The sequence below is a fragment of the Festucalex cinctus genome, chromosome 20, assembly GCF_051991245.1.
Source record: "Festucalex cinctus isolate MCC-2025b chromosome 20, RoL_Fcin_1.0, whole genome shotgun sequence".
Taxonomy (NCBI): domain Eukaryota; kingdom Metazoa; phylum Chordata; class Actinopteri; order Syngnathiformes; family Syngnathidae; genus Festucalex; species Festucalex cinctus.
Window position 1 is genome coordinate 16,007,660 of NC_135430.1, and position 26,918 is coordinate 16,034,577.

General features: G+C 37.1%; 1 protein-coding gene across 7 annotated transcripts; it reads left to right on the forward strand.

Annotated features, from left to right (window-relative positions):
* Positions 1-480: 480 nt before the first annotated feature.
* Positions 481-25,186, forward strand: mpp7a (MAGUK p55 scaffold protein 7a). 7 transcript variants are annotated; one of them, XM_077508807.1, is made up of 20 exons: positions 481-712; positions 11,373-11,534; positions 11,827-11,945; positions 12,069-12,146; positions 14,536-14,616; positions 14,810-14,941; positions 15,071-15,152; positions 15,296-15,381; positions 15,660-15,734; positions 15,850-16,046; positions 16,129-16,196; positions 17,338-17,358; positions 17,477-17,491; positions 19,221-19,253; positions 20,342-20,512; positions 20,594-20,674; positions 22,078-22,171; positions 23,316-23,424; positions 23,531-23,674; positions 23,758-25,186. In XM_077508807.1, the coding sequence occupies exons 2-20, from the start codon at positions 11,498-11,500 to the stop codon at positions 23,935-23,937; spliced, it is 1,803 nt and encodes a 600-aa protein (XP_077364933.1). In that variant the 5' UTR covers positions 481-712; positions 11,373-11,497; the 3' UTR covers positions 23,938-25,186. The 7 variants fall into 7 exon arrangements, with proteins under 7 accessions (XP_077364933.1, XP_077364934.1, XP_077364937.1 ...); XM_077508808.1 differs by having other exon boundaries at positions 481-689; XM_077508810.1 differs by lacking the exon at positions 481-712 and adding an exon at positions 9,107-9,183.
* Positions 25,187-26,918: the final 1,732 nt, after the last annotated feature.

The window sequence follows — 26,918 nt, forward strand, 5'->3', positions numbered from 1 at the left end:
AAGAGTGATATTGATTTGCTTACAACATAGTGATTGTCTGGATTTCTTTCGCACCCCAGGTGTCCTTTCTTACACGGCCTTTAGGGGGTGGCATCTTACCGCATTGACATCTGTTTGAAAATTAAACATGGTTATTTAGCGTACGTGTTATTTTAAGCATCAAGAATTATGTAAGCATGAATTTGATATTTAAATGGTATAACTGAATAAAGTAATATGTTTCACAAATTCGCAATACATTTTTAGGATTTTAAAACATCATAGTGCGCTCGCGAACAACTCTATCAAAGATCCTGGGATTGGCTATACAGCGCACCAATGAAAATAAAGTATTTAAGTAAACAGTCCGCCTTTTAAAGGTACAGGCCAATGAACGCACGATTGGGGCGGTCCCTGTTGTCAGCGCCTCATAGACACAGACCGCAGATCAGCGGTTGTTTCCTCATATTCGTCACACGCTTTAGTATCAAAATAAACAAAACTGCTTCCAAATCAGCAACCGAAAGATAATAGAGTTTCACGGCCAAGAGCGAGCGTTTTGGGAGGTAATTTAGCAGAAAACCCGCGTTGCACTGTTGTGTGAAAAGTGATGAAGGACCAAAGCACATTTTCTTCAAGTGGAAACTGAAAACTTTTAGATTTCTTATCAAAAGAATGGTTGGACTCTACCGAGGCTAGCGAGAGCGCATGTAAGTCCGATTTCAAATGCAAAGTAAGTAGAGCCGCATTGTACATTGTATTATATTTTCCAGTATCTTCCAATTAAGAAACTCGATGAGAGAAAACGTTTGTCGTTGGTTTTGTTTTTTGAAGTACAATCGTTTGACAAGTATTGAATTGTTTGTTGAATACAGAGGAAATAGACGTTCATGCTTACCCCTTTCATATCATCCTTTTCACGAATTGAACTGATTTATAACGGCTAAAACCGTCAAATCACAAGACGAACGAACCCCCCCATTGCAAAGCATTCGTGTCTTTTATTTGTATCAGCTTTTAATGCGAGTTGAGCTATATTATATAAAGTCGTAACACACCCTTTAACTCACATGCATACAACCAACTAAAACAAGGAAGGTGGGAGTATTTTGAAAAAGTAACTGTGCCCAACAAAGTCAAGTGTAGTGACTGGAGCATGACACGCCAAACCACAAGTGCTGAAAACTCAGCACTTGGTCAGCCTCCCCCACATCCCAACTCAGTCATTTACATACTTTGAGTTCGTATGTAATAATTAAACTTTGTGGGTTTGTCTTACACCATTTTTATAACTTTGTCTGGTGGTGCAATATGGAATGGGTCAGCTTTTTCCTCTACATTATGTTGTATGTGCCCCCACTAGTATAAACACAGAATTCTGATTAATATTTCAATTGTGGAATATGATGCGTTTATCCATCTCAGGAGGCCGCGGCCATTTTGCCACTTGCTGACTACTGAAAATGACATCATAATTGCTCAGGGTAACACCAATCACGGTTCGGCTTCAGAAAACAGGTGAGCTATGATTGGTTGTTACATGAACCTTGAGCAACTGTGATGTCATTTTCAGTGGACAACAAGTGACAGCATTTAAAGAATTGTCATTAGATAAAATACAATGATACTTTCCATCAACTTATGACAGTGTATTCAATAATGTAAGTCAAAAAAAATTCTGAGCATTTTTTAATATTTGTTGCACATTTAAGAGAGAGGAAGAGGAGGACACTTCCAAAACGATATTCCAAATATCTGACATTCTTCTGTCATAACTTCAAAATCTCAGTCGTTTGTCAGTGAGGACTAGTTTTCATACCTCGGTTTGAAGTTGAACTGACCATTCTCTGATCCTCAAGCCAAACCAGCCAAAACAATTACTCTTTCAATGTTTGTTTTTTTTGGATACCTCAGCCTGACAGGAATGTTATGTCATTAGAGTTAATGATGGGAACTAGACAGAAGGGAGGAGCTCAGACGATGCCCAAGTTTTGTCTCATGTTTTGGTTGCCTCACCAGGTGTCTCCTAAGCTCCATACATTGCTCACATTCCAAAGGTTTTATTCCCATTTTAGAGGGTCACTAACTTGACAGAGTATTGTGTCGGAATGCAGAATTCTATGAAGTTCCAACTACTGCAGGAATGCAGTCGTTCGGGTACAGAAGTGCGGAAAAAGACAAGAGTACAGATTGTGGGTTTCAGATGGTAGCTTGGCATCTCTCCATAAGCTTTATTTGTACCATGTAGTACACTAAGAATTCATTGTATTTTCATCGTAAACTGTCCTAAAACAGCAAAGTAAAACTGATTATCATTATTATTATCAAATGACCAGAATGGCATACACAAGAGGGATATGGTAGAATGATGTTCCATTCCATCAATTTCCCTGTGTTTAGTGTGTTTCAGTTACCCATCCTGCTTAATCACTTTTTGTAAAAAAATTCTGATAAAAGGCAGTAAAAGAACAAAAGAGACAATCATTGCATGTTGGGCGCTTCATGATTCATTCATGGAGACCAGGGGCCTCTCGAAACAGTGCCGATTTGTCTGAGAGCGTTTTCATTAGTGGCCTGTGTTTTGTCAGTCAGTAGAAACTCCTTCATGGTCTAAATTCCGAATTGCCGTGTGGCATCTCAAGGATCGTCTTAAAGCTTCTTTGACTCTGATACTGTTTGTACACATTCTCAAGCTGCTGTTTTTGTCTGCTTTGATATTGACTGAAGAACCCGTGTTACTGCCCTATTAGCCATTAAATTGTTCTCAAAACATTTTTTTTTCTGTTGATGCACAATGCTTGAGTAAAAGCCTCAATGTGACCTCCCAACACAAAATCAGTGGGATTCATTTTCTGTTGCCAGATGGCGCTACTTTTAAATTGTCACTACTAAGGTAAGTGCCTTAAAATTGAGTATTTTTCTGGCTGTGGTAAGTTAGTTAGTATGTTCAGTTGGGTTGTCTGTAATAATATGAAGTTGTTAAATGTTTATATTCAGCAGGGTGGAGATGAGGCTAAGCCAAAGAGTTAATTGATGGTACATTGTATGTTCAAAGATGCAAATGACAAAGCTACTGTCTCAGGGTATGATAGTATCATCCACGTTTTTGCTCAACACACCATGTTACGATGCCGGGTGGAAAAAAGTATGTGAACCTTTGGATTTAATAACTGGTTGAGCCTCCTTTGGCAGCAGCAACATCATCCAAACATTTCCTGGAGGAATTTTGGAGTAGTCCTCTTTCAAAACTGTTTCAGTTCAGTAATATGATTGGAATGTGTGATACGAATTGCTTGAATGCTTATTTGGAGACTGTGAGGTAAAAACTGACTTGCCTTCTCCACGGGGCATATTGTCTTCTGTTCAAGAAAAAAATTGAGGTAATTCCAAAACGTTCCCAATAGTTTTTGTTGTCTTTGCAGTATGCCGTGGTTTATCTCCATTTTGTTGCAATGTTTACGCAGGGTTCCTTGACCTTGACGTCACTATGTCACAGACAATAAAGGTACAGATTTAAGGATTACACAGTCTTTCTTCAGAATAATAATTAAAAGAAATTATATTGCAAAAAAAAATCCAGAGACTAAACAATTGGTTTGGAATTAAAATCTTTGACTTGGGAATGTCACCGCCCTGTAAAGCCTTGAGGTGGTTTCCCACCACAGGGACGTAACCGTTCCAATAATGTGCCTTCGTGTAGACAATGGTTTCTTTTTACACGCTAAGCTCTTGCAAAATGATTTTTGACAAATTGTTGTCTAGTCTTGTTTGGGCCGATCGCTATCAAACCCATCTGGCAGCTGTTGAATAGTGTATAACCAAAATCAGTATTTATTTCTCCCCCAAGACACATTGCCTTGGCGGAGGTTCTACTTGCATGTGTTGGGCTGCTTTTAAATGGGATAAATGCATCATAACAAACTGTTTTATTTTCTTGCACAAAAATCCAAATAAAGTAATATATACGCAATCACCTAATGCCAGCACTGTTGTTAGAAATGATGTCTTCTGTGTGTGTAGCTCTGTGATCACCTACATGTATCAGCACAGTGCGTGTGTCAACAACATGTGCAATCACTGAACATTTGAAATCTTTCTGTCACCACCAAAGGTTGCTTCGAGGTCAACTGGGATTAATGGAGTGTGGAAAATGTATCTATAGTTCAGGGTGATGTAGCCAGCTACAGCCATAAACTTCACAAGTGAATAAGTTGGTGTGTCATGAAATGTTCAGTGGCTCACTGTTAGTATCATTCACAGAAAAAAAAAAAAAGTATCCCAGGTAAGGGCTGTGTTAGCCTTAGTTGCTTTCCTGTCAGAAAGTGTGTAGGTCAGGGGTCGGGAAAAAAACAAACAAACAAAAAAAAAAAAGTACAAATTTATATATTTTTAACATATTTATTTAATTTTTTAGATAAAATATTCTATTAATAAATGAATGATTTAAATATAAAAAAAAGAATAATTAAATATTCAAAAAATGTCAGAATCCAAATTTGTAAGTTGTCGGAAAAAGAGACAAAAGGTAGATGAAAAACTTTTTTAAAAATACCTAATAATGTCCAAAAAGTGACCATAAAATGTCCAAAATGATCCTAAGATTAGAAAACTACCATATAATGTACACAAAATTGCCAAAAAGTCAGAAAATTTATTTTAAAAAGGTAGAAAGGAAGATGTTCAAAAAGTAACCAAAAAAATGTCCAAAAATAAAACAAGAAATCCCAAAAAATGAACATAAAATGTACACAAAATTGCCACAGGTGTCAGAAAATTTAGAGCAAAAAAAAAAAAAAAGCAGAACAAAATGTCAAGAAATAACCATAAAATGTCCAAAAATGGAAGAAGGAAGGCAAAAAAAATTACCATAATATGTCCATACTGATTTGGTCATCAGAATGGAATGTACAAAGTTTTTGCGGCTCCAGACACATTTTTTTGTAATTTATTTGGCCTAAAATGGCTGCTGACCCCTGAGCTAGGTAAAATGAGGTCATAGTGTGAGCAAAATGTTTTGTGTTCTTGCATTCTTAAATGAATTTCAAAGTTGAAATCTATTTGGCTGTCACCTTTTTTTCTTTTTTTTTCTTTTTTTTTTTTTTTGCATCAAACATATTTCCTGTATTTTCAATATACTGGGAAAATGGCATCTACAAGTAAGTATAACTCTTAACTTTAAATCCATGCAACTGAAGATGGGAAAACAGTTGCAGTCTTTTGTTTTTTCCACATGAATCATTCATGACAGTTAAATTAAGATTAAGACAAGATTTCCGAAAAATCTGTCAAACTGTAAAGTCGAGGTGAGTTGCAATTGGGTTCCTGAAGCGTGTGGTTGCATTGTTGTGTCTTGTGAGTCCCCTTTGGCATTTATTTGGCATTTAAGTAATGTTAGTCATTTAGATTTTGGGGCATAATTCAGGGATGCACAATTGCCACTTTGTTGTTTTTTTTGCCCCGTCTTTGCGCCAATTCTCAATTTCCTAGCAACCCATATAAAGCCCATGCAAATGATTAGGGATACCAGGAAATGGGGTTACACATACAGCCTTGCTTTCAGTTTATCATGTCCACTTCATGGAAAGGTGGTGGAATGTGTTAATTGGCGTGTTAACAGACAAGAGGCCTTCTGTTGGAGACATTGAGCAGATAAATGTTCCCTTTCCTGCCTTTTAAGTCATTGTTTCATCCTGTTCACTTTTTTTGTTTTGTTTTGAACTACCAATTTCCCTGCGAGCTTTTAGTATGTCTGTGCCTCTTTGCTAATACCGTATCATGTTTTAACCTGCTCCAAACGGGTTATCATCAGGTTGAAGTTCAACAACCGTGAACTTCAAGCTCCATAAAAGAATAATACGCTTGGGTCTTGCCTCACAGAGTTCAATGATAATGTTGTGAAAGCTTCTACAAGAGGTGATACATTGTGAGTATGTTAACATGATGACCTAGTAAAAAATGTTTTTTATTTTTTGCTTGGTTTTCCACAAGTTTCACAATGACTGTATTGTTCCATCCCTGGTGACAGGGACCTGTAAAATGATCTTGAAACGCTGAAATATGCATACCAGTAGCAGTGATGGGGAAAATGAAGCCTCATGAAGCTTCATGAAGCACTTGAGGTATTTTTTATGTTTTTATTTTTTACTCCTGTTGATGGTGCTCTTCATTTAAATACAAGGGCCAATGCAATGGAAATTGATTAATTTCTATTGCATCTTTAAACCAAGAGTGCCATCTAGATGAGTAAAAAATATCACAACTGCTTCATGAAGGTTTCATGAAGCTTCACTTGTACATCACTAACCAGCAATAGTTGAAGATTCGAACAATTTTAACAAATAAACTTAAATCACAGTAAATATTTTGGTCCTGATGTTATACTAGAGTATTTGTGTGTTTGCTATAACTGTATGGGGTGGGTTGTTTTGGACATATAGCTTTCTATATGCTGCCCAATGTTGCTGTGTCAGTGTGTCTTGAAAGGGTCAAGTCTGCGTCATTATGACTTACTTTCGTCATAACTCCCTCGAGTATCAGATGTCCGCCATGGGGTGGAGCAAAGCAGCGGTGGTTTAAGAATGCAGACGGCATGGGGTGAAATAAACAGGCACTTTTGGTATTAGTTATGGGTCAGGAACCACAATTCTGGCGTAGGCTGACTGCCTACGTCAAACTGCCTAAATTATCTCTTCATTCATAAACACTGTACAGCAATTTTGGCACCCTTGTTGCAAAGCCCCTTTTTAGAGGAACAAAGAAGCAAGTGTGCGGAAAATTCCACAAATTCTGCATTACTCATCAGCTCTGTATATACTTGTCGCCCCTAGCATGGTTTCATTCTCCTTTTTTTGTTTTCTTTTGGTATAGTTTGATTATGCGACTGTTAAGCCTAACTTATGCACATCCGTCATACCCCAGCTCTTTCACTTGTGATTCTTAAGAGCAGTCCAACATTTATATCAATTCTGCATATGTTAACTCATTAGCTCCCAAAAACGTATAAATATGTCATATTTTAAGTGTCCCAAAGACGTATTTATACGTTCTTTTGTTGTTGTTTTTTATGCCAGAGCATAGAGAAGGCTTTGATGCAGTCTCTCTACTGCAGAAAATGGTTGAGTGGCAGCAGAGTATAAGAGATCAACCAGGCCATGTTAAAACAAGCTGATTTCCCCACAGTTCTAAGCAGAATTGTGAAAACCGATGAAATTTAGCTATGTTCTATTGCTAATTGCTGCACAGCGGAAACAGATAGGAATATACTTTTTTTTTTCCCTGATAAAAGAAGAGACTCTAATCTCTCTTTTGGTATGTTCCATATTTTTATAGCAATAGAACATAATATTTTGCGGGCCTTGAAAAATCAGTCAAAATCCAGGAAAACACTTAAGTGAAAATGGTTTGGAATGAATGAGTTAATGAACTACACAAAATCATGCTGTTGTGTTTACACACAATACAGATTCTTGTGCATGTGTGCGTAAACAAACATGCAACTTGGATAACCCCACCTTCATATCAATGTACGCACATTATGCACGATAGGTAAATACATATCTTCCCTCGCATCCCATCCTGTGCATTCCACAGGTAGTATAATTCACTCTATTAATAGGTTGGCACCGCATGAAGGTTACCAAGCAACGCTGACATTTTCTAGACCTGCAGATTAGTGAGGCTTATGGCTACCTGCTGTTCTCTCCCTGCATTGCTGCACAAATCCACTATCCTCTGATTAATGTCAGGATGCGTACAGTGTGTAGACGATGTGTGTTCTGATCTCGTAAATAAAGCAGCAAAGTGAATATTGTTTCATTGACTGCATCACCGTCCATGTTTATTTGTCCTCATATGATAACAATCCCCCCCCGTAGCTTTTGTATGGGATGAATGAAATTGCCCATTAATCCTCTGACAACCGATCATGCTGTTAATGTGTGTGAGAGAGGAATGTGTGAGTGGTGACTGACACTGACTGTGGCCTTCTCTCCTTGTTAGTGGGTCAGTGAGACAAAGAGCTGTTGTCCTTGTATAAAAACCAGAAGGACATGGGCCAGGAGAGTAGGTGTAAAACAAGGATGCTGCAGACCATAAATACATTTCTTTTTGAATGGCACATTGCTTGCTTGCCCTACTGTTTGCATTTCCTCTTTGTGGGTTAAAAAGACCACAAATATTAATAATGTCAATGTACGTAAAAATGTGTCTGGGACCAACATTATATTCCTATTTATAATTTTTAAAGGGGAAGCCCAAAAATGATTTCCCAAGAGTCTAAACACAGCATTCTGATTAATATTCCCTTTGAGAAATATGAATTAAGCAGCAAAATCCACCTGTTTTTATCCTTCTCGGGGCGGCCATTTTGCCACTTGCTGTCGGCTGAAAATGACATCACAGTTGCTCAGGTAACAACCAATCACGGATCAGCTGTTTTCCGGAACAGAGTCGTGATTGGTTGTCACCTTTTGGTTGACCAACCACAGTCAGCTGTTTTCTGAAGCTGAGCCGTGATTCGTTGCCTGATTTCTGAGCAACTGTGATGTCGTTTTCAGTCGACAGTGAGTGGCAAAATGGCCGCGCTCTCACGTGGCTAAAAAAAAAACAAAAACGGGTGGATTTTGCTGATCAGAATGTCGTGTTTAGACTAGTGGGGGCACATACAACATTCGAAACATCTGTTTACATGTTAACCATACCTTAGAGATAATACTAAATTACTACTATTTACTACTATTTCAAGCTGTTGTTTTAAGATGACAGCTCTATTTGCTGGTCATTTTAGGTTCTACATATCAAACAGTATGTTTACTGATAGTGTTTGTCAAGGGTTTAAGCATAGTCATTGTATCATTTTTAACTGTGTTAGCTTAGCATTTTCTTATATATCTACCCTCCCCAATTACAGTCTGTTTGGTAGAAACTGCAGAAACAAACAATTGGTGCCAGTGACCAACGTAGTTAGCGCTATATTTGTAATCATAATAAAATTATTCTAATAAGAGTAGGTAAATCCAAGTTGGAGATCAGCAGGCCCTTTGTGAGAGGAACTTGCCTTTCTGGTTTGATCAGGTGAGCAGATCTACCTGGTGGGCAGGCCACTTCCTGTATGGGAGGATTTTGTTTTCATGCACTGTAAGTTGAGTGGGAGTGCCCGCACATGCGTGTCGAGCTGCATTTCAGTTGCAGGAAGAACGTGATCGGGTAGGTGTTGTGTTGTGCCTTACTATTTTGTTTTCCTGATCGCTATCATGTTTCTATTCACGCATTTCCACAATCTTAATATCTAAGCTTATCGGTTTGTGACTGTTTTGCGCCGTCACTTGTTTTGAAGCATGCTCGCAATTGACCTAATTGATCTTGCGTTGCATTGTTGTAACACGCCTCTTTCTGTGACCACAGAATCTTGTTACGCCAGTGTGTCACTGATACATTATTTATTACTGTGTGTTGTCAGACTTTCTAAAAAGCTGATTTTATTTGTTTGGTTGTTTAACAGTTTAATACAATGTGAGTATAACATCTTACTTTTAAAAAAAAATCAGTCTTGTAAAATGTGAAAAGTGATTTTCTCTGTGTCTTTACTTTGATAAGTGACAATTCCTGTGGTGACTCTCGTCTTAATGAGTGAAATGAGTTTGAATGTTTTTAAGGTGTGTAGTTAACCCCTCATGAAGGGAGAATTACGCCATTATGCTAATAATTAGCTGGTGGCCAGTGCTATTCCTGCACTAACATGATGCCTTAGAAGGTCCAGGGAGTTTGGGTGGCATCTTCAGACCACCATTTGTTTCAATGGCAACAGGTTAAGTGTAATTTCTTCCATCTAGTGAAAGAACATTTCATTTCTCTGCTTGTTGTTGATAAATATCTGGCATAAAAAATGAAGACAAGAGCAGCTTTACAACAGTTAATGTGAAGGTTTAAGTATGGTTACATGTGTAAATGGGTAGCGTACATAATATAATTGGTTTCATAATTGTGATTGAGCAACTGTATTCCATGTAGGTTATCATCTCAGTTAGGATTAGTACAAGATAAACCAATCGGAGTCGAGTGAATGTGCTGATCCTCAAGATGGTGAATTACTTAAAGCAAGCTTCTGCTTTGAGATGTAACGGTGAGATCGTGGTGCCCTTTAAAAGGCTGCCGTCATGTGATCAGGATATCAGTTTCATCCATAGTGGCTTGTCTGCTTCTCAGAAAACAAGGCAATTTAGGATAGAAAACCCAACACCCTGATGTCAACACTGGAGGGGTATGTTATAGTTTTGTTGCTCTGTTTTCTATTTATTTATTTTTAATGAACCAATTAACAGTCCAGTAAATCACTGTTTTGTTTTGTTTTCATACTACAACATAATCAGCCCGTCGATTCCAACCTTTTGCTGCTTCTGTCTTTTGCCCAGTCAACTTTACCATCAACCTGGGATGTTATACTGGCCAACTTCTTCGGATTGACACAATATTATTTTTTGGGGCAGGATATACATACATAATGCATTGATAACAGTGCAATCTTTAAAAATGATGAATATAGCATTAGATCTATTAAGGGCTGCTAATTGTAATTGTTGAATTAGGCATGTTTTCAGCCTTTGTTCAACTTTTCCTAGCAGTCGCTGTGTTGTAATAAATCCACTAGATGGTGGTAGAGGCTTTTTAAGACCTCTTGATTTGATGCCCAGATAAGCGTGTCAGACAAGTGAGCAGACAAGTGAGCGTCTGAACCACATGGAAAATGTCCATTTGTATAAATAAATTGTATAATCTGTACTGGCATGATGTTATTTATTTATTTATTTATTTACTGAGACATGTTTCTTTATGTCCCTATGTTTTTATGACCCTTTTTGGCCTTTTAAAAAATTCCCAGGTATTCCTGCACTGTACCATCACTGGCCATTGGAAGGCTTTTTGAATGGAAAAACACCATGTATAATATTGGACAATAAGTCAGGCCTCTTTCCATGCAACAAAAAGGAACGCTGCTGCTCATATTCCTTTGTGGACTACCTTTAGACTAGACAAGAGGATGCCTTCAACCCTTTTCCCATTGTCTGTTACGAAGCACTACAATACTTCTCTCTGAGATAGTAATGGGTTTGGAATGTAATGTACGTATGCAATTAGCACAATTTTGCTAACCACAATACATTAAACAAGACATGTTTCAAGTTTGCACATGCACGCATTACCCGATCATTGATAGAAATGCCAAGGATACCAATATCAATGAGACAAAAGGGTATACCATATCTTGGGAAACATCCTGAACTACTATACAGTAAAAGAAATAGTTAAAGAAACACTCAAACGATACACTATAGATATTAAAAACATGTTAGCGGCTATCGCACTCTGTGATTATGCTCTAAAATCTCCTCTTGCAGGTTTCCATGGCATAAAACCCGTCCGCAAATGCAGTTGGTCTTTGAGGAGAGCTGCTGAGGAACTCGCAGCGCTGTTGCCTCGCTGCCATTTTCCACAGCCCGAGGGGAGGTAATTGGCAGGAGCAATGCCTGCCCTGACCACCGCGGTGGGCCACGAGCCAGGTACCAACAACTACAACCAACCATCCGATACGCCATGGAATGTCATGCAGTTTTGCTTAAGTGTCTTAAAGTAGTGAAGTGTTGAGCTTACGTCTACAGTGATGGCAAAATGAAGCTTTATGAAGCACTTGCGATATATATTTTTTTGACTCCTGTGCTTTTGATTTAAATACAAATGCCTGTGCAATGGAAATTGAGATCTTTAAACCAAAACTGCCATCTAGAGGAGTCAAAAAATATCACACGCTTTCATGAACCTTCATTTGTCCATCACTGTTTCTCGTACTTACAGGGCTGTATGAGTTGCTAGCAGCACTGCCTTCAAAATTGAAGCCCCATGCTAGCCACCCAGAGGAGAGCACCTTCCTCCAGGGCATGTTTGGGGAGAAAAGCCTCCATTCATTGTTCATGGTAAATTCATACAGTAATATTGTGTTTGTATGTTAGATAAGATATACATTTCCGTCCCATTTGAACTGACAGTCCACATCCCTTTCACTCTCACCTCCTAATAGACACAATCTGTCTTTTCAGATTCATAATCGACTGCAGAATTATGAAGAGCGCAAACCCACTCCTGTCTTGAACAATGCTGCAAGTCTGTGCAGTGAAGTAAGTGGTTCAACAGCAAGTAAAGTGGATGCAAGTATTCATGTAGCACAAGTGTATGCCTTTAAAATGTTAGTCCAGACATCTCCAAAAAGGCTCATGGGGATGTAACGATAACAGCAATATCGCAATTTTGAAATTGGCACAATGTCATTGTTGTCATGTCACAATATGATTTAAAAGCTGGTAAAAGATGGTAAAAAGGTGAGGTGTTATTCCATTTGTGCAGTCCTAGCACCCTCTGGTGGTTCATTTATTAGTACGGTTTAATTTGAATTAGGATTTAGTTTTTTGGGCCACTAAAGCAATTATCACTCCCATAAATCACTCATAACTGAAAATATTTTTCAGCATCTCCATCAAAAACAATTACTTTTCTCCACTTCAGCCCAACAACAGCATTGTGAGCTACATAGACTGTGATATTTTGCACCACTGAGCAAATAGGAGCACATACCATGTGACATAGCCAAGACTATTTCTTTGTCACTGCTGTTTAAGGGTGTCACGATTTCGATTTTTTATCGAAATCGATCGAAATTACGTCACGATTTCGAGCATCGAAATAGAAGAGAGGACACACGATTCGATGCCCCCCCCACCCCGCGCCCGCCGCCACCGCCGCCACCGCCACCTCCCAGGAAAGCAAATGAGACGCAGCCATTCAGCTACTAGCTAACGGCACTTGTTAGCTGACTTCTCCTGCAGTCATGATGGCAAGCGCGGACAGACACAGCAATGGTGCTTCAAGCCGCTCCCGCTTCTCTCGTCACCAGTTTGGAAACATTTTGCGTTCCCGGTGAGTTATGTCGACAACGTTCACGTTGTCGATAAAAAGACCACAGTTGCAAGATATGCTATGTGCGCGTACTGTACTCGGCCACGGTGTTACGCCCGGCTCGTCAAGGGGAAGGGAAGTAACACAATAACAGAAAATATAGAGTAGATAAACACGGGTCGACTTTAACATCTGAGTAGTTTTAATTGAAATTTCAGGCAGGGGTTTGACAAGGGAGTGAAAGTGGAAGGTGAACAAATAATAACCGCATTTGACAGAACTGACAGAACGGAGGAGAAACAACAATAACCAATAGGGGTATAATACACGGATACACAATAGCGTCGCGCTGGCACAGTCGTCCAATCGGAGTGTCGCGCTGGCACAGTCGTCCAATCGGAGTGTCGCGCTGGCACAGTCCTCCAATCAGAGTGTCGCGCTGGCGCATTCAAACTGAAGTACCATTATACGGGCACCAGCCGACACAAACACACACATACATACTAGGGGAGCGGAGCCGGCGGCGGGCCCGAGCCGCTAGCCGTAACAACGGGAAACACGACAAACATGACGGGACATTTACGCAGGCATCACAAAGATTTAGATTTATCAAATTCAACTAGAAGTGGGAAAACAACGGTCCAACCAACTATTTCATCCTCATTTACAGTGAAACTTCCACACACTTCAGCTCGCGCGAAACGCCAGATCCATAGGTCTATTTATAGCAGCAGACCTGCAGCCTTGGAAAACGCTGGATTCAAACATTTAATTAGTGTACTTGAACCACGCTACAGTATGCCCAGCAACTGTAAATGTTGGGATATAGTTTGTTCAGGCTGTATTTGTTCCATGACTTTGGTTACAATATATTTTTTGTTGTTGTTGCACATTGCACATTATTTTAAGAGGAACGCACAGCACACTGTTGTAACCAAAAACAGTCAATAGATGGCAGGCACCCACTGTGACTTTTTGTTTTTGTTTTTTTATTTTTTATTTTACACTTCAGTAAGAACAAGACGGTTAACTTTATATTGTAAATAAATTCTTTGAATTTGATCATTCCTGCCTAATGTCAATTATCATATATTACATAAATTTACACAAAAATAATATGGAAATTGCATCACCTATATGTAGCCGATCTTTTGAAATAAGATTTACTGTACAATGAATAGAACCAATGATCATAGACTAGCCTTAGCCTACAGAAGCATATGCCTCTGTGTTATAAAGTGGGGGAGCGGAAAAAAAAAAAAAAATCGAAAAAAAAATCGAATCGTGACCCCAAAATCGAAATTTAAATCGAATCGTGGAGTTGGCGAATCGTGACACCCCTACTGCTGTTATGTACAAAAACACAAAATTGTGCATCCCCCCTGTGGTATCGTTACATCCCTAATAGGTAGATTGCTATAGCTAGGTATAGCCAGCTGGCAAGCTAGCCAGACAGCTAGTTAGCTAGCCAGGTATCAGATAGCTAGCTGGCCAGATTGCTAGCTAGCTAGCTATCAGAGCGCTAGCTATCTCTCTAGATAGATAGATAGATAAAATAAAAATGTTGAATTTATGTTCTCAAAAGATGATAAAAGGTGAAACTATTTTTTCCAGTTGTCCGAGGAACTTAAAGGGCAATCAGTTCCAAAAGAAGTGAATGAGCTCCTCAAGCTATTGGCCAAGCCCCATTTGAAGGTGAAGATTTTAACCTGTGATGTATTATTTTCCAAACTGCTTGTTCTAAAAACCCATAATGCTCAATTTGAACATCTTTATGAGGATATATCTGCATACTGGGATAGTTTTGCTTTTATTATTCAATCTAATATTTGGTTGTTTTTTTTGCTCTTGCTGAATTTGTGTGCTATTTCTCCACGTCTTCTTCTAGAGCCTTCTGTCAGTCCATGACATAGTTGCACAGAAAAACTATGACCCTGAACTACCTCCAATGCCTGAAGACCTCAACGATGATGAGGATTCTGTGAAAATCATAAGACTAGTTAAAAACAAGGAGCCCCTCGTAAGTGACTCGTTTTATCAAGTCGGTTACTTTTGGTGCTGTTTCAATTGAACTATTTTTGACAACTGGTAAGTAACAAAAACACGGAGACCTCATATATATTTAAATAGCAATTCTCCTTCTTCATAGGGCGCTACGATAAAGCAAGACGATCTCACTGGAGCCATCCTTGTGGCCCGAATCATGAAAGGAGGGGCAGCAGACAGAAGTGGTTTGTTTCAATAATTAATAACATTTCAATACTATAACACAGAGTAGTCAATTTCAATGTTTTTTTTTGTTGTTGTTTTTTTTTTTATAGTAAATTTGCTCAAATTTCAAAGTGTAGTCTGTGATTTGTTTTGTGTGTAACAGGCCTTATTCATGTCGGGGATGAGCTGAAGGAGGTCAATGGTATCCCTGTAGATGACAAGAAACCAGAGGAAATTATTCGTATTCTGGTACGTCTTTTTTGTTGTTGTTGTTGTCTTCTCCACTTCCTTTATCAAAATAACCCTTTGTCATTTGTGAGACAAATACTTCCTTCCACTCATCCAGGAATCTATGACTTCCATATCTGTTCTTTCTTGGCGCTTTAACCGCTTGCATGGCTCTATCTAAACCGTGCTTCTGGAAAGTGACGCTATGTCCTGATGATTTTCCAGTAGAACTGAATTTCAAATTAGTAGATATGTATTAGTCACATAACCCACTGTATTTTGTCTCTTCGAATATTCAGGCTCAGTCACAAGGGGCCATTACCTTCAAAGTCATTCCTGCGGTCAAGGAGGATGTATTAATCAAGGAGCCAAAGGTGGGTACACAATTCATAATAGTCGATCTTTCTAGAATACTAGTTGCTTTTAGACTTTAAAGAAAGTAACAACAACCCATTTTGTTTCTGTTTCCTTTTCTCTTCATTCATTCAGATGTTTGTGAAGGCACTCTTTGACTATGACCCAAAAGACGACAAAGCCATCCCATGTAAAGAGGCCGGACTGGCCTTCAAAAAGGGCTCCATTCTTCAGATCATGAGCCAAGATGACGCAACCTGGTGGCAAGCCAAACATGAAGGGGACGCTAACCCCCGAGCTGGCTTAATCCCGTCCAAACAGTTTCAAGAGAGGTGAGAATTACCAAAACAAACAAACAAAATCACCATCACGACTCCGAACCCTCTCTGATCATGTTTATCGTCTGTTTTCCAGGAGACTTGCTTTACGAAGTCCTGCTGCAATTCTCCCCCCAATCCACAGGTCTTCAATTCGACGATCCAGTAAGTTTTTATTGTATAAGATCAGGAATTATGCAACTTTGTAAAATTAATCCAATGTTGTTTCCTGCCTCATTTGGAGGATTGCATCACCCTATAATGTAAATGCAATAAAGCACAATAATGTAGTATTTTCACCAATAATGTAATAAAAGCCTGACTGATATTGTAATAACATAATAATAACAATGTAATACCTTATTACATTATTGGGGATACTATTTTTAAGACTGTTACTGTTACTGACTGTTAAAATTTGAATGGTAAATGTTTCAGCATTGATTTCAACCCACAAAGTGTATTTTTAACACTGTCTGATTAAAATGCATTGAAGTGTTAGTTATTAGCCAGAGTTGATTCTTATTGTGTTAAACCAACTCTGCAGAGAGTTAATCGAAGTACGCTCCGCCCACTTGAGAGCCACAAGAGTTCTGAGAGTGCGAAGTGTTCCAGTTAAATGTACCTGTTCTTTTTTTTCTTTTTTTTATTCATGTTATGTTGTTAAATAATCAAATGCGTGTTACGTTTACTGTTACATCATTGTTTTGGTGTTGTTTTATGTAATAAGGTATTATTACATTCTCGGTTAAAACATTAATCAAAGTAAGCTCACCCAATTGATTAGAACTGCTCGGCCGCGAAGACTTGTGGGATATGTTACAATATATGATATAATAATGTAATAATGTATTACATTGTCGTAAATATGTTATTACAATATCAGTCAGGACTTTGTTATTATGTCCTTGGCGACATTATTACATTATTGGGTTTGATTACATTTTTGATCACGTTAAGTGGAAATTACATTTTCAGGTAATTATTACATGATAGGGTGCTACTATATTTGTGTTGAACAGAATAATGACATATGGAAGAGATTCCATAGCCGAAGTCTGTGTTAATGTAGTTTCCGGTTGTAGCAATGTGCACTTAGTTTGGGTAAAAAAATAAAAAAATAAAATAAAAATAAAAAAAGACAATAAATCAACAAACAATCATTTGTTGATTGGCCTGTGAGTCTCTGTCTGTTCTCGTGTGCCAACATCAGCTCATACTGTGGTTACATAGAAATCACTTTGTAGAGACAATTATTTTGGGAGTAGGTGTATGAGCTATTAATAGTATTTTTTGCTTTTTTAAGATGATGTGCCTGTAGAGTGTGGTAGGTATTTTCCTCTTTTTCCATTTCCCGCAAATCTTATTATGTTTTTGAATTGTAATCCAACCTTTTGGCTAACCTGCTTAATTTCATTTCTTGCTTCATTTGCTGTTTCTCACAGTTGAGGAAATTGAAGGTACAACTCAACTAACACAACTCAGTGGATAGGGTTTTAACTAGGGCCCGGCCGATTAATCAGCCGACAATTATAATCGTCGGCCGATTATTGGCCTTCAAACATCGGCCAATTGGGCCAAATGGCCGATTATTTTCCCCTTAAAATTATACCGAAGAAAACTGAAGTTTCCGACGCTGTGAAAGTGCCCTGAATGCGCCATTTTGCTTGTGTAGCATTAGCAACTAGCAAGTGTGTAGCCTATGTTATTCTGGTTATTCTGTTGTCCCTATGTGTCCTTTAAGCTGTTTAATGACACCCCAGTTGGAGTTAACTGTAAAACTAAATACACGTTAAGAATCACATCCACTGTATAATTAATACATAACTTGCTTCGTTTTTAAAACATCGCTAGCCTAGTGCTAACAAGAAGTTAGCAAATTCTAACAGGAAGTTACATTGACTTCAGGAGTGTTTTTCCTTCAAATAACAAATATCCACACACAAATTTTGTGGGAACACATACCCACAGATGAGATAACACTACGCAAAGGCACAAATTCCCAATGTGTGAAAAATGAGTTATTTTAATATAATTCAATTGCAACTTTCTTCTGTACTCACTTTAAGTGTGTACGGCGTACACGGCACCACACTGCCCCCAAGAGGCCAAAACGCACACGAACAGTCCGTATTCGTTCCTACTGTTTTTTTTTTTTAATTTCAGTTGCTATTATTTTAGTTTATTCTATTTTTGTTTCGCTTTCTTATTATTTTTATTTTGTCATTGTCCTTTCAAGTATGCATTATTTATATTCTTAATAAATAACCGGCGGGCAGATTTATCGGTAATCTGTATTTTTTTTTCTGCCAAAAATCGGTATCGGCATCGGCCTCAAAAAATGCATATGTGTCGGGCCCTAGTTTTAACTAGTGTTGAACAAATGAAGCTTCATGAAAGCTTCATGTGATTTTTTTTTTTTTTTACTCCTCTAGATGGCACTCTTGGTTTAAATATGCAGTGGAAATTTTATCGAATTACACTATACTGGTTTTTATATTTTAAAGCAAGAGCACTACGGGAGTAGAAAAATATTACAAGTGCTTCATGAAGCTTCATGAAGCTTCATTTTTCTCATCACTAGTTTTAACTATTATCATATAGTGGTCATGCAATAAGTGAAACATAACACTTTTTTCTGTAATATAAAAATGTTTTTTTCTTCTCACGTCATTTATTTCTTTATTTATATTGCTCAAACTAGTTATTAACAGAAAACTAGTCAATAACAATGTTGCCCCCTTGTACGCAAATCATCATATTTCCTGACCAATTTTTAACTGCACATTATTTGTAGAATCAGTCCGCATTATTTTGGTCATGTATTTTTTACCCTGCAGTAATCTTGTGATTTTATTCATATTTCAGGCTAGATGCATTGTATGATAATTTTACTGAGGCAATCCCATCAATTACTCAGATCAACAAGTGTTATAATTTGTTGCTCCTATTATTTATTTATTTATTTTTTAATGGGATGTCTTGTACGCTTTGAGCAGGAATCTCAATAACATTGAGTGCGTTTCAAAAAAAATAAAAATAAAATAAAAAATACACTTTTCTTTCAACAAGCCAGTGTTTAGTTTGGAGGGCTGCTCCCTAATTCCGTCCCTTCTGCTGACTTTTCTCTTCCAATACGACACTGTGCCTCTCTCCTGGCCCCTTCTTTCTTCCTTTTCTCATCACCAGAGGATGCTGATTTTTTTAGCGGATCCCGCGGAGGTGAGAGATTTACTGTTCGCTTCTTCTTTTCCTGTATTCCCTTTCCCTTTTGTTCCTCTAACTCAGTGCTTCTCAAATAGTGGGGCGGGCCCCCCCAGGGGGGCGCGAGGCTCCATCAAGGGGCTCCTCGGGGAACATGCTTTTTATTTATTTATTTTTATTTTGTATTCATTTATTTATTTTTTACTGTCCTAGAATAAAGTGCTATTGCACCTCCACTACATTAGGGGGCAGTGGCGCTCTCATTAATGGCAGAGTGTGCGCAGGGAGCTTTCGCTCGGTGGTGTAGAGGTTTTGTTTGCACTGACGTGCGCTTTGCACACACTTTTTTTTTTTAATTCTCTTATACGTTAACTCATTAGCTCCCAAAAACGTATAAATACGTCATATTTTAAATGTTTTAAGTGTCCCAAAGACGTATTTATATGGGGTTTTTTTTGTTGTATTTTTATGCCAGAGTATAGAGAAGGCTTTGATGCAGTCTATCTACTGCAGAAAATGGTTGAGTGGCAGCAGAGTATAAGAGATCAACCAGGCCATGTTAAAACAAGCTGATTTCCCCACAGTTCTAAGCAGAATTGTGAATAATGATGAAACTTAGCTATGTTCTATTGCTAATTGCTGCACAGGAGAAACAGATAGGAATATACTTTTTTTTTCCTGATAAAAGAAGAGACTCTAATCTCTCTTTTGGTAGGTTCCATATTTTTATAGCAATAGAACATAATATTTCACGGGCCTTGCAAAATCAGTCAAAATCCAGGAAAACACTTCAGTGAAAATGGTTGGGAGTGAATGAGTTAATACGGATACAGTGTTATGCAGAGGTGTGCTTATAACGATTTTATAGACAAATGTTACTATTTATAGTTGCGGGGGGGGGATAACAGAAAATAATTGAGAAGCACTGCTCTAACTGAAAATAACAAAAACTGTGTTAGTATGAAATTGCTATTTGAAATGTTTTTTTGTTTTTTTTTGTCATATCCCTTCAATTCTGGAAGACTGGACCTTACAGATGAATAGGATTTATTCTCAGATTTTTAAAAATCTTTCTTTTTTTGTTCTCTTCGTTTTGATGACGATAGTTGGGTTCAGAAGAAGCTTCCGTCTCAGCAGGAAAGACAAGAAGACCAACAAGTCCATGTACGAGTGTAAGAAGAGTGAAATGTACGATACAGCTGACGTTCCCACGTACGAAGAGGTCACCAAATACCAGAGGCAGGGCCGAGCCAGACACCGGCTGGTGATCCTAGTTGGTAAGTAGAGTGCTGACAGACGGAAATGTTCACATCAGCGGACTTTAGAGATGGATCAGCGGTGTGTTTGCGTTTCGACAGGACCGACTGGAGTTGGTTTGAACGAGTTGAAGAGGAAACTTTTGATTTCGGATCCACAGCACTTCAGTGTGACCATCCCACGTAAGTTGACTTGATTCCGTTTATAGAGAATATCCGTCTTTCAAATAAGGAACAATGTCCCGTGACACACAAAAGTATGAGTAATCAACTCTTAATTATTCACCGATACCGATGCCAAGTATTGATACCACTAGTACTTTTGATACATAAGATGCCCCCCTCCAAAAAGAAATGACAGATGATTTAAAATAAACACCTATATATGCCAATATGGCATTTTTCTTTAGATTTGCATGAAAATAAAGGACATTTTCTATTCTTCTTTCTTTTTTTTAAATTATATTTTATTATTATTATTATTTTATTATTATTCTTTCTGATCATATCAGCAGCCATCATCATGAGTACTGATACCTTGAAACCTCGAAAGGCAGGGTATCATCCAGATTCCAATACCTAGTATGGGTCCTCACCCCGCCCCCAAAATGACATTTTTTGTGTATGTATTAGCATTTTTACAAGAGTAATTGATAATTTTATTAAAGTTGTTATTAACTCATTTGCTCCCAAACACGTATAAATACGTTCTATTTTAGATATTACCATGCTCCCAAAGATGTATTCATACGTTTTGTTTTGGGGGGGTTTTAAAACACGTTTTATGTTTTATTCTAAACTGAAGAGAATGGTAATGGCAATGGTTGTAAGTGCAAAAACGGCCAGCAGGTGGCAGCAGAGTATAAGAGATCAAGCAGGGCCATTTTGCAACAAGCTCTTTTCCCCACTGTTTTAAACAGATTTGTGAATAATGATGAAACTTTGTATATATTATAATACTAATTGCTGCAAAATGTGAAAAAGATAGAAATATACTTTTTTTTTCCTGATGAAAGAAGACACTCATGTTTTTATAGCAATAGAACACGATATTCTGTGGGCCTTGCAAAATCAGTCAAAATTCAGTAAAACAGTAAAGGGGGTTGCTTCAGTGAAATTGGCTGGGAGTATGAATGAGTTAATTGTTATTTAAAAATGTTTACTTTAAATTGTAGAAGGGAAATTGACTGTGACAAAAAAATCATATCAGTATTCATTAACCATCTGTTTTTTAAATTTATTTATACTGTGTTACTGTATGTCTATATATGTAAAAATTAGAACAAAATATTGTGCTGGAAAAGCTTTCAAAAATTGTCATAACTATACTAGAAAAGAGTGAAAATTGAATTTGATCTTTCGCCTTATTGTCAGGCAACACTGACTTCTGTAACCGCATTAGAGACAAAACTAATGTCAAAAATCTACACAGGTATTATGCAATAATACATAAAGGGAGTTATTGGAGCCTTCCAGCAATGTTAATAATGACTTACTGGTTTCCTGCCCAACCGTGAGTCAGAATCTTAGAATGAGGTCATCAAACCTCTCTCTCACTTTTTGCTCGCTCTCATGCTCTCCCTCAGACACGAGTCGGCCCAAGAAGAACCTGGAGAATGATGGCGTGGAATACCATTTCATATCCAAACAGCTCTTTGAGACGGATATTCACAACAATAAGTAAGCAAACTCGGAGCTGACATCATCACACCATGGAAACATCTACTAAAACTAGGGATGTTTGATAGCACTTTTTTGCAGAACGAGTGTTCAACTCTTGAGTAGTCACCGGTACCAAGTAAAATTTCCAAAAAAATAAAAAATAATAATGATAATTTTACATAGTTTTTCTCTTAAAATTACATTAAATTAATTCTACTCTTCTAATTTCTAGTTCTTGATTAAAACGGCCACAAGATATGGAGGACCAAAACTGCCAAAATTAAAAATAAATAAATTACTAAATAAATACATAAGTAAATAAAAATGGTTCTAAAAATATGTTTCAAAAATTAAATATAAAAAAATCTATAAATTGAAATAAAAACAAAATATATAAATAAATGAATGAATAAATAAATAAATAAAATAAAGTGAAAATAAATACACAAATAAAAAACGAGATTCAAAAATTAAAAATTAATATGAAAATAAATGTTGAAATAATTACAAAATAAATATATAAATACAATTAAATACCAATCTATAAACCCAATAAGGCCAACCCAAGACGCGCTTAGGACCACCCCCTCATTTGAATAACATTTCGACCTGACAGAGCATCTGCAGCATGAAATAAATAAATGTGAGAGCAGAGCATTTTCATTTGTTGACTGATATAATTCTCTTTATATATTTATTTTTGTATTTATCTCAACATTTATTTTTATTTTTTGAATCTGATTTTTGTATATATTTTTACTAATATATATATATATATATATATATATATATATGATATATTTATCTCGAGTCATATTTATTATTTGTATTTCATTTTAGAATTATATTTTTTTATATCTGTTTTTATTTTCACTATTATTCATTCATTTATTTATGTAGTCATTTATTTATTTTTTATTTTGCAGTTTTGGTCCTCCATACAAGAGGGCGTTCACGACCCTGAAACAAGGCCGGGTAGCTGTCCGTCACTAAAATTATTATTATTATTATTATTTTTTAGCAAAGAAGAATGAGAGAAGAGTCAATGACAATAGATGCTAAATTGCGCCTTTTATGTAGCAATTCAGATTACATGTGTTTATTATGACTGAGCTGTTCCCAGCAATATTCTTATCAATCTACTTTCCCTCTCACCTCTCAGGTTCATTGAGTTCGGCGAGTACAAAGGGAATTACTACGGGACAAGTTTAGACTCAATACGGTCGGTCCTTTCCAAGAACAAAGTGTGCCTATTGGACGTGCAGCCTCATGTGAGCAGCCAATAGAATTCCTCTTACGTGCTCGTCTTTTTCTTCACCGCACATACAGTCACGCACGTTTAACGCCATTTCTCGTGGTCTCCCTTTTGTCGTCCAGACATTAAAGCACTTGCGGACGGCAGAGTTTAAACCATTTGTGGTTTTCGTCAAGCCTCCTACGGTTGAGAGACTGAGGGAGACGAGAACGACCGCAAAAGTCATTTCGGGCAAGGATGACAAGGGATCCGCTAAGTCATTTACGGTGAGTGCGGAATACATGGAGAGAATGGAGTGATTTTTATTTCATTTACATTTTTTTTAATCCCCTTTTCACGCGTGTCCCAGGAGGAAGACTTTGAAGAGATGGTGGCAACTGCCCAGACAATGGAGAATCAGTATGGACATCTATTTGAGAAGGTCATAATTAACGATAACCTCTCGGAGGCCTTTGGCGAGCTGCGCGTGGCGCTCAAGAAAGTGGAGATGGACACGCAGTGGGTTCCCGTCAGCTGGACTCACACCTGAGACTGGAAAAGAAGAAAAAGAAACATGAAGGCTTTCGCAGGTTGCACTTGAGGCCGTTTCCAGGATGCGATGGTGGATGCAAGATGGAGGAGTGCTTCGTTCTTTGGCGGCGTGTTCAAAAGGCCAGACTGTTCCAAACCAAAGCACCTGTCGCATTTCTTCTTGGTTTGACAACTTACATGCACATTTTTGTAAAATAAATCCAATTAGGAGGGAAATGGCGGGTGAAGAGTTTGAGCGTATCTGTTTTATATTTTTATGTTTCCGAAATTATTTCCACTTCAAAGCATTGTTTGGTACATTCTCGTAAAGGGCAGTACATGTTGATTTTTTATTTTTTTTTTATATGAAAAACTTAATATATTTTCTAATACTTTTTAGTTGTATTTTTTTTTCAAGATTTTATATGCATATCGACAAACCAATTTCAGAGCAACATGGTCTGAATTAACTATTACACAATTATATTTATGTTACCCGCCCACAAGCCATATTTTTCTAGCCTCCTAACCGCATTAAATTGTATACGATGACCCCCATTTTGAAACGTCGTACATATTTCACCTTTTACAAGGCAAGCGGCTTCAAACACTTGATAAAGCTCCACAAGTTAAAGTGAATGTTGTCGTCGTACGTAGAGGATATTTTAATAAATACCACTTTAGTGCCTGGTTAGTCATCAGCTCGTTTTCTACGCACATTGTCGTGCTTTCGTGGGATTTTTCAGGCTTCCACAATCCAAAAACATTCATGGTAGTTTAATTGAAGACTCCAATTTGTTTAACAGCAAAAAAAAAACCTATGCATTTTATGTGCCACGTTATGTTTTCTCTAAACTTTAAAAGGAAAACTGAACTTTACTTTGGTTACAGATTGTTTACAGCCTTTGTGCTAAGATTTTGGTCTTAGTTTTGGATAAACTGTACATTCTCAGTTTGTTTGTTTTTTCAGCATACATATTATTCCCACAAGAATTTGTTTGAAAGGGACTTTTTTATTTTTATTATTATTATTATTTTTACTTATTTATTTTTAAGTTTTCTTTTTGTTGTTCAGTAGGCCTAATAATCACACATAAAACTAAAGGAATGTAATCACATTTCCGTGTTGATCCGTTGGATCTGGGTGACTTCTTCATATCTGTACATAATTGAAACTGTTCACACCAGAAAACATTTCTTGCCATAAATATATTGTTCATTGGACTGGGTAATGGCTACATTTTGTATTAAAAGAAAATCCAACCGTTCGGAGTGCCTTGTCTTGACTTCCTGTGTAGAAATATGAAAGGTCATGTCTTGTTGATGCTGTCTGCGTTATGTTAGCTTGCGTCATGTAAATAGCAGTTCTCAATTTGACTGTCAAGGTTTTTAGTCTGTAGGAGGATGTGTATTTTTTTTTTTCCAATTCTGAATTGCCTACAAAATTATGGAGGCCCAAAATTAAAAAAATAAATGACAAAAAGTGTAAAGTAAAAACGGATATAAAAATGTAATTAAAACAATTAATTACAATATATATATATATATATATATATATATAAAATGAAAAAAATATTTTAAAGGAAGACCTATATAGTTTTCCTCTTAAAATTACATGAAATTAATGGCAATTTTCTGCTGTTCTAATTTCTAGTTCCTGATTAAAACGGCCACAAGATATGGAGGACCAAAACTGCCAAAATTTAAAATAAACAAATAAATGACTAAAGTGAAAATAAAAACGGATGTAAAAATATAATTTAAAAAATTAAATACAAAATAAATGTAAATAAATCAACAAAATATACAAATACATTTAAAAAATAAAAAAAATAAAAAACGAGATTCAAAAAATAAAATTAAATATAAAAATGAATATAAAAAATAAATACAAAAATAAATGTATAAATATCACTGATGAATCAAACATAATGAGCACAACCCAAGACATGCTTAGGACCACCCCCTCATTTGAATAAAATTTCGAACTGACATTTTCATTTTTTTTTATTTAATTGTAATTTATTTATTTAGGGACATAGATAGATAGATATGTTATTTCCATTTATATTTATTTTTTGTATTTAATTCACTTCTAGTCATTTATGTTAGTATTTATTTATTTAGTCATTTATTTTTAATTTTGGTAGTTTTGGTCCTCCAAACAGATAACCACAAGATGTGGGAAAAGTGTGTCCATACACCTGTTGAGTTGACATGTTTCCCTTCTTTTTTTTCCTCAACACAGGCTGACAACTCATTTCTTTTCTGCATTCATGCCGCCGTTATCTGTTTCCATTATTATTATTTTTTTTACTCAAATGTATCCAAATTATTTTTGCCACTTCAACAAATTCTAGCTCTGACCCTCTTACCTCAGCCATGTGAGGCACTGATATATTTCACCAAAGCAGCTCAATATCCCTCGTAAATCATCATGCGGACATCTGTTAGTGAGAAGCTGCATGGCACGCGCCTGAAAACACAACCATCTCCCTGCAGCCTTCCATTTAATAGGAACGGACGTGGTGACATTTTTGGCAGTGGCGTGTTGAGGCAGGAGGAAGACATTATTCAACAATGTGTTTTTCCACAGCAGACCCCCCCCCCCCCCCCCCCCCCCCCTTCCCAAATGGCCAGCATTAGGGGGGGATGTTTAATTTGATTTTCCCTTGAAGCTTGTATTTCCATTTCAAAAAAATGTCATGTCAATGAACAGTGGCCTCGACCACAGTTTAATACTCTGCAATTATGCATAAACCACTGAAATAGAGGTCTACTGTTTGCTTATGTGCAAATTAATATTCCCTTTACCACACTTTAATACACTGCAATTATATTCTCATGGCGGTGTGCATTTGGCTGTTATTGTCGCTAGTTGTGTCTTTCTGTCGCTTTTTCAGTCAGCGCCCCCTGCATTACTAAACATAGCCACTAGATGGCACCAGAGCCCTTTTAAACTTTTCTATTTGCACCAGGCATGTGCTGTGTTGTGGCCAC

What these genes read in the sequence shown, in the direction of transcription:
- mpp7a (XM_077508807.1), top strand. Translation starts at nt 11,498, where the DNA reads ATGCCTGCCCTGACCACCGCGGTGGGCCACGAGCCAG. An exon ending in TATTGGACGTGCAGCCTCAT is followed by an intron (nt 23,425 to 23,530) that starts GTGAGCAGCCAA and finishes TTTGTCGTCCAG; the next exon opens with ACATTAAAGCACTTGCGGAC. An exon ending in GATCCGCTAAGTCATTTACG is followed by an intron (nt 23,675 to 23,757) that starts GTGAGTGCGGAA and finishes CGCGTGTCCCAG; the next exon opens with GAGGAAGACTTTGAAGAGAT.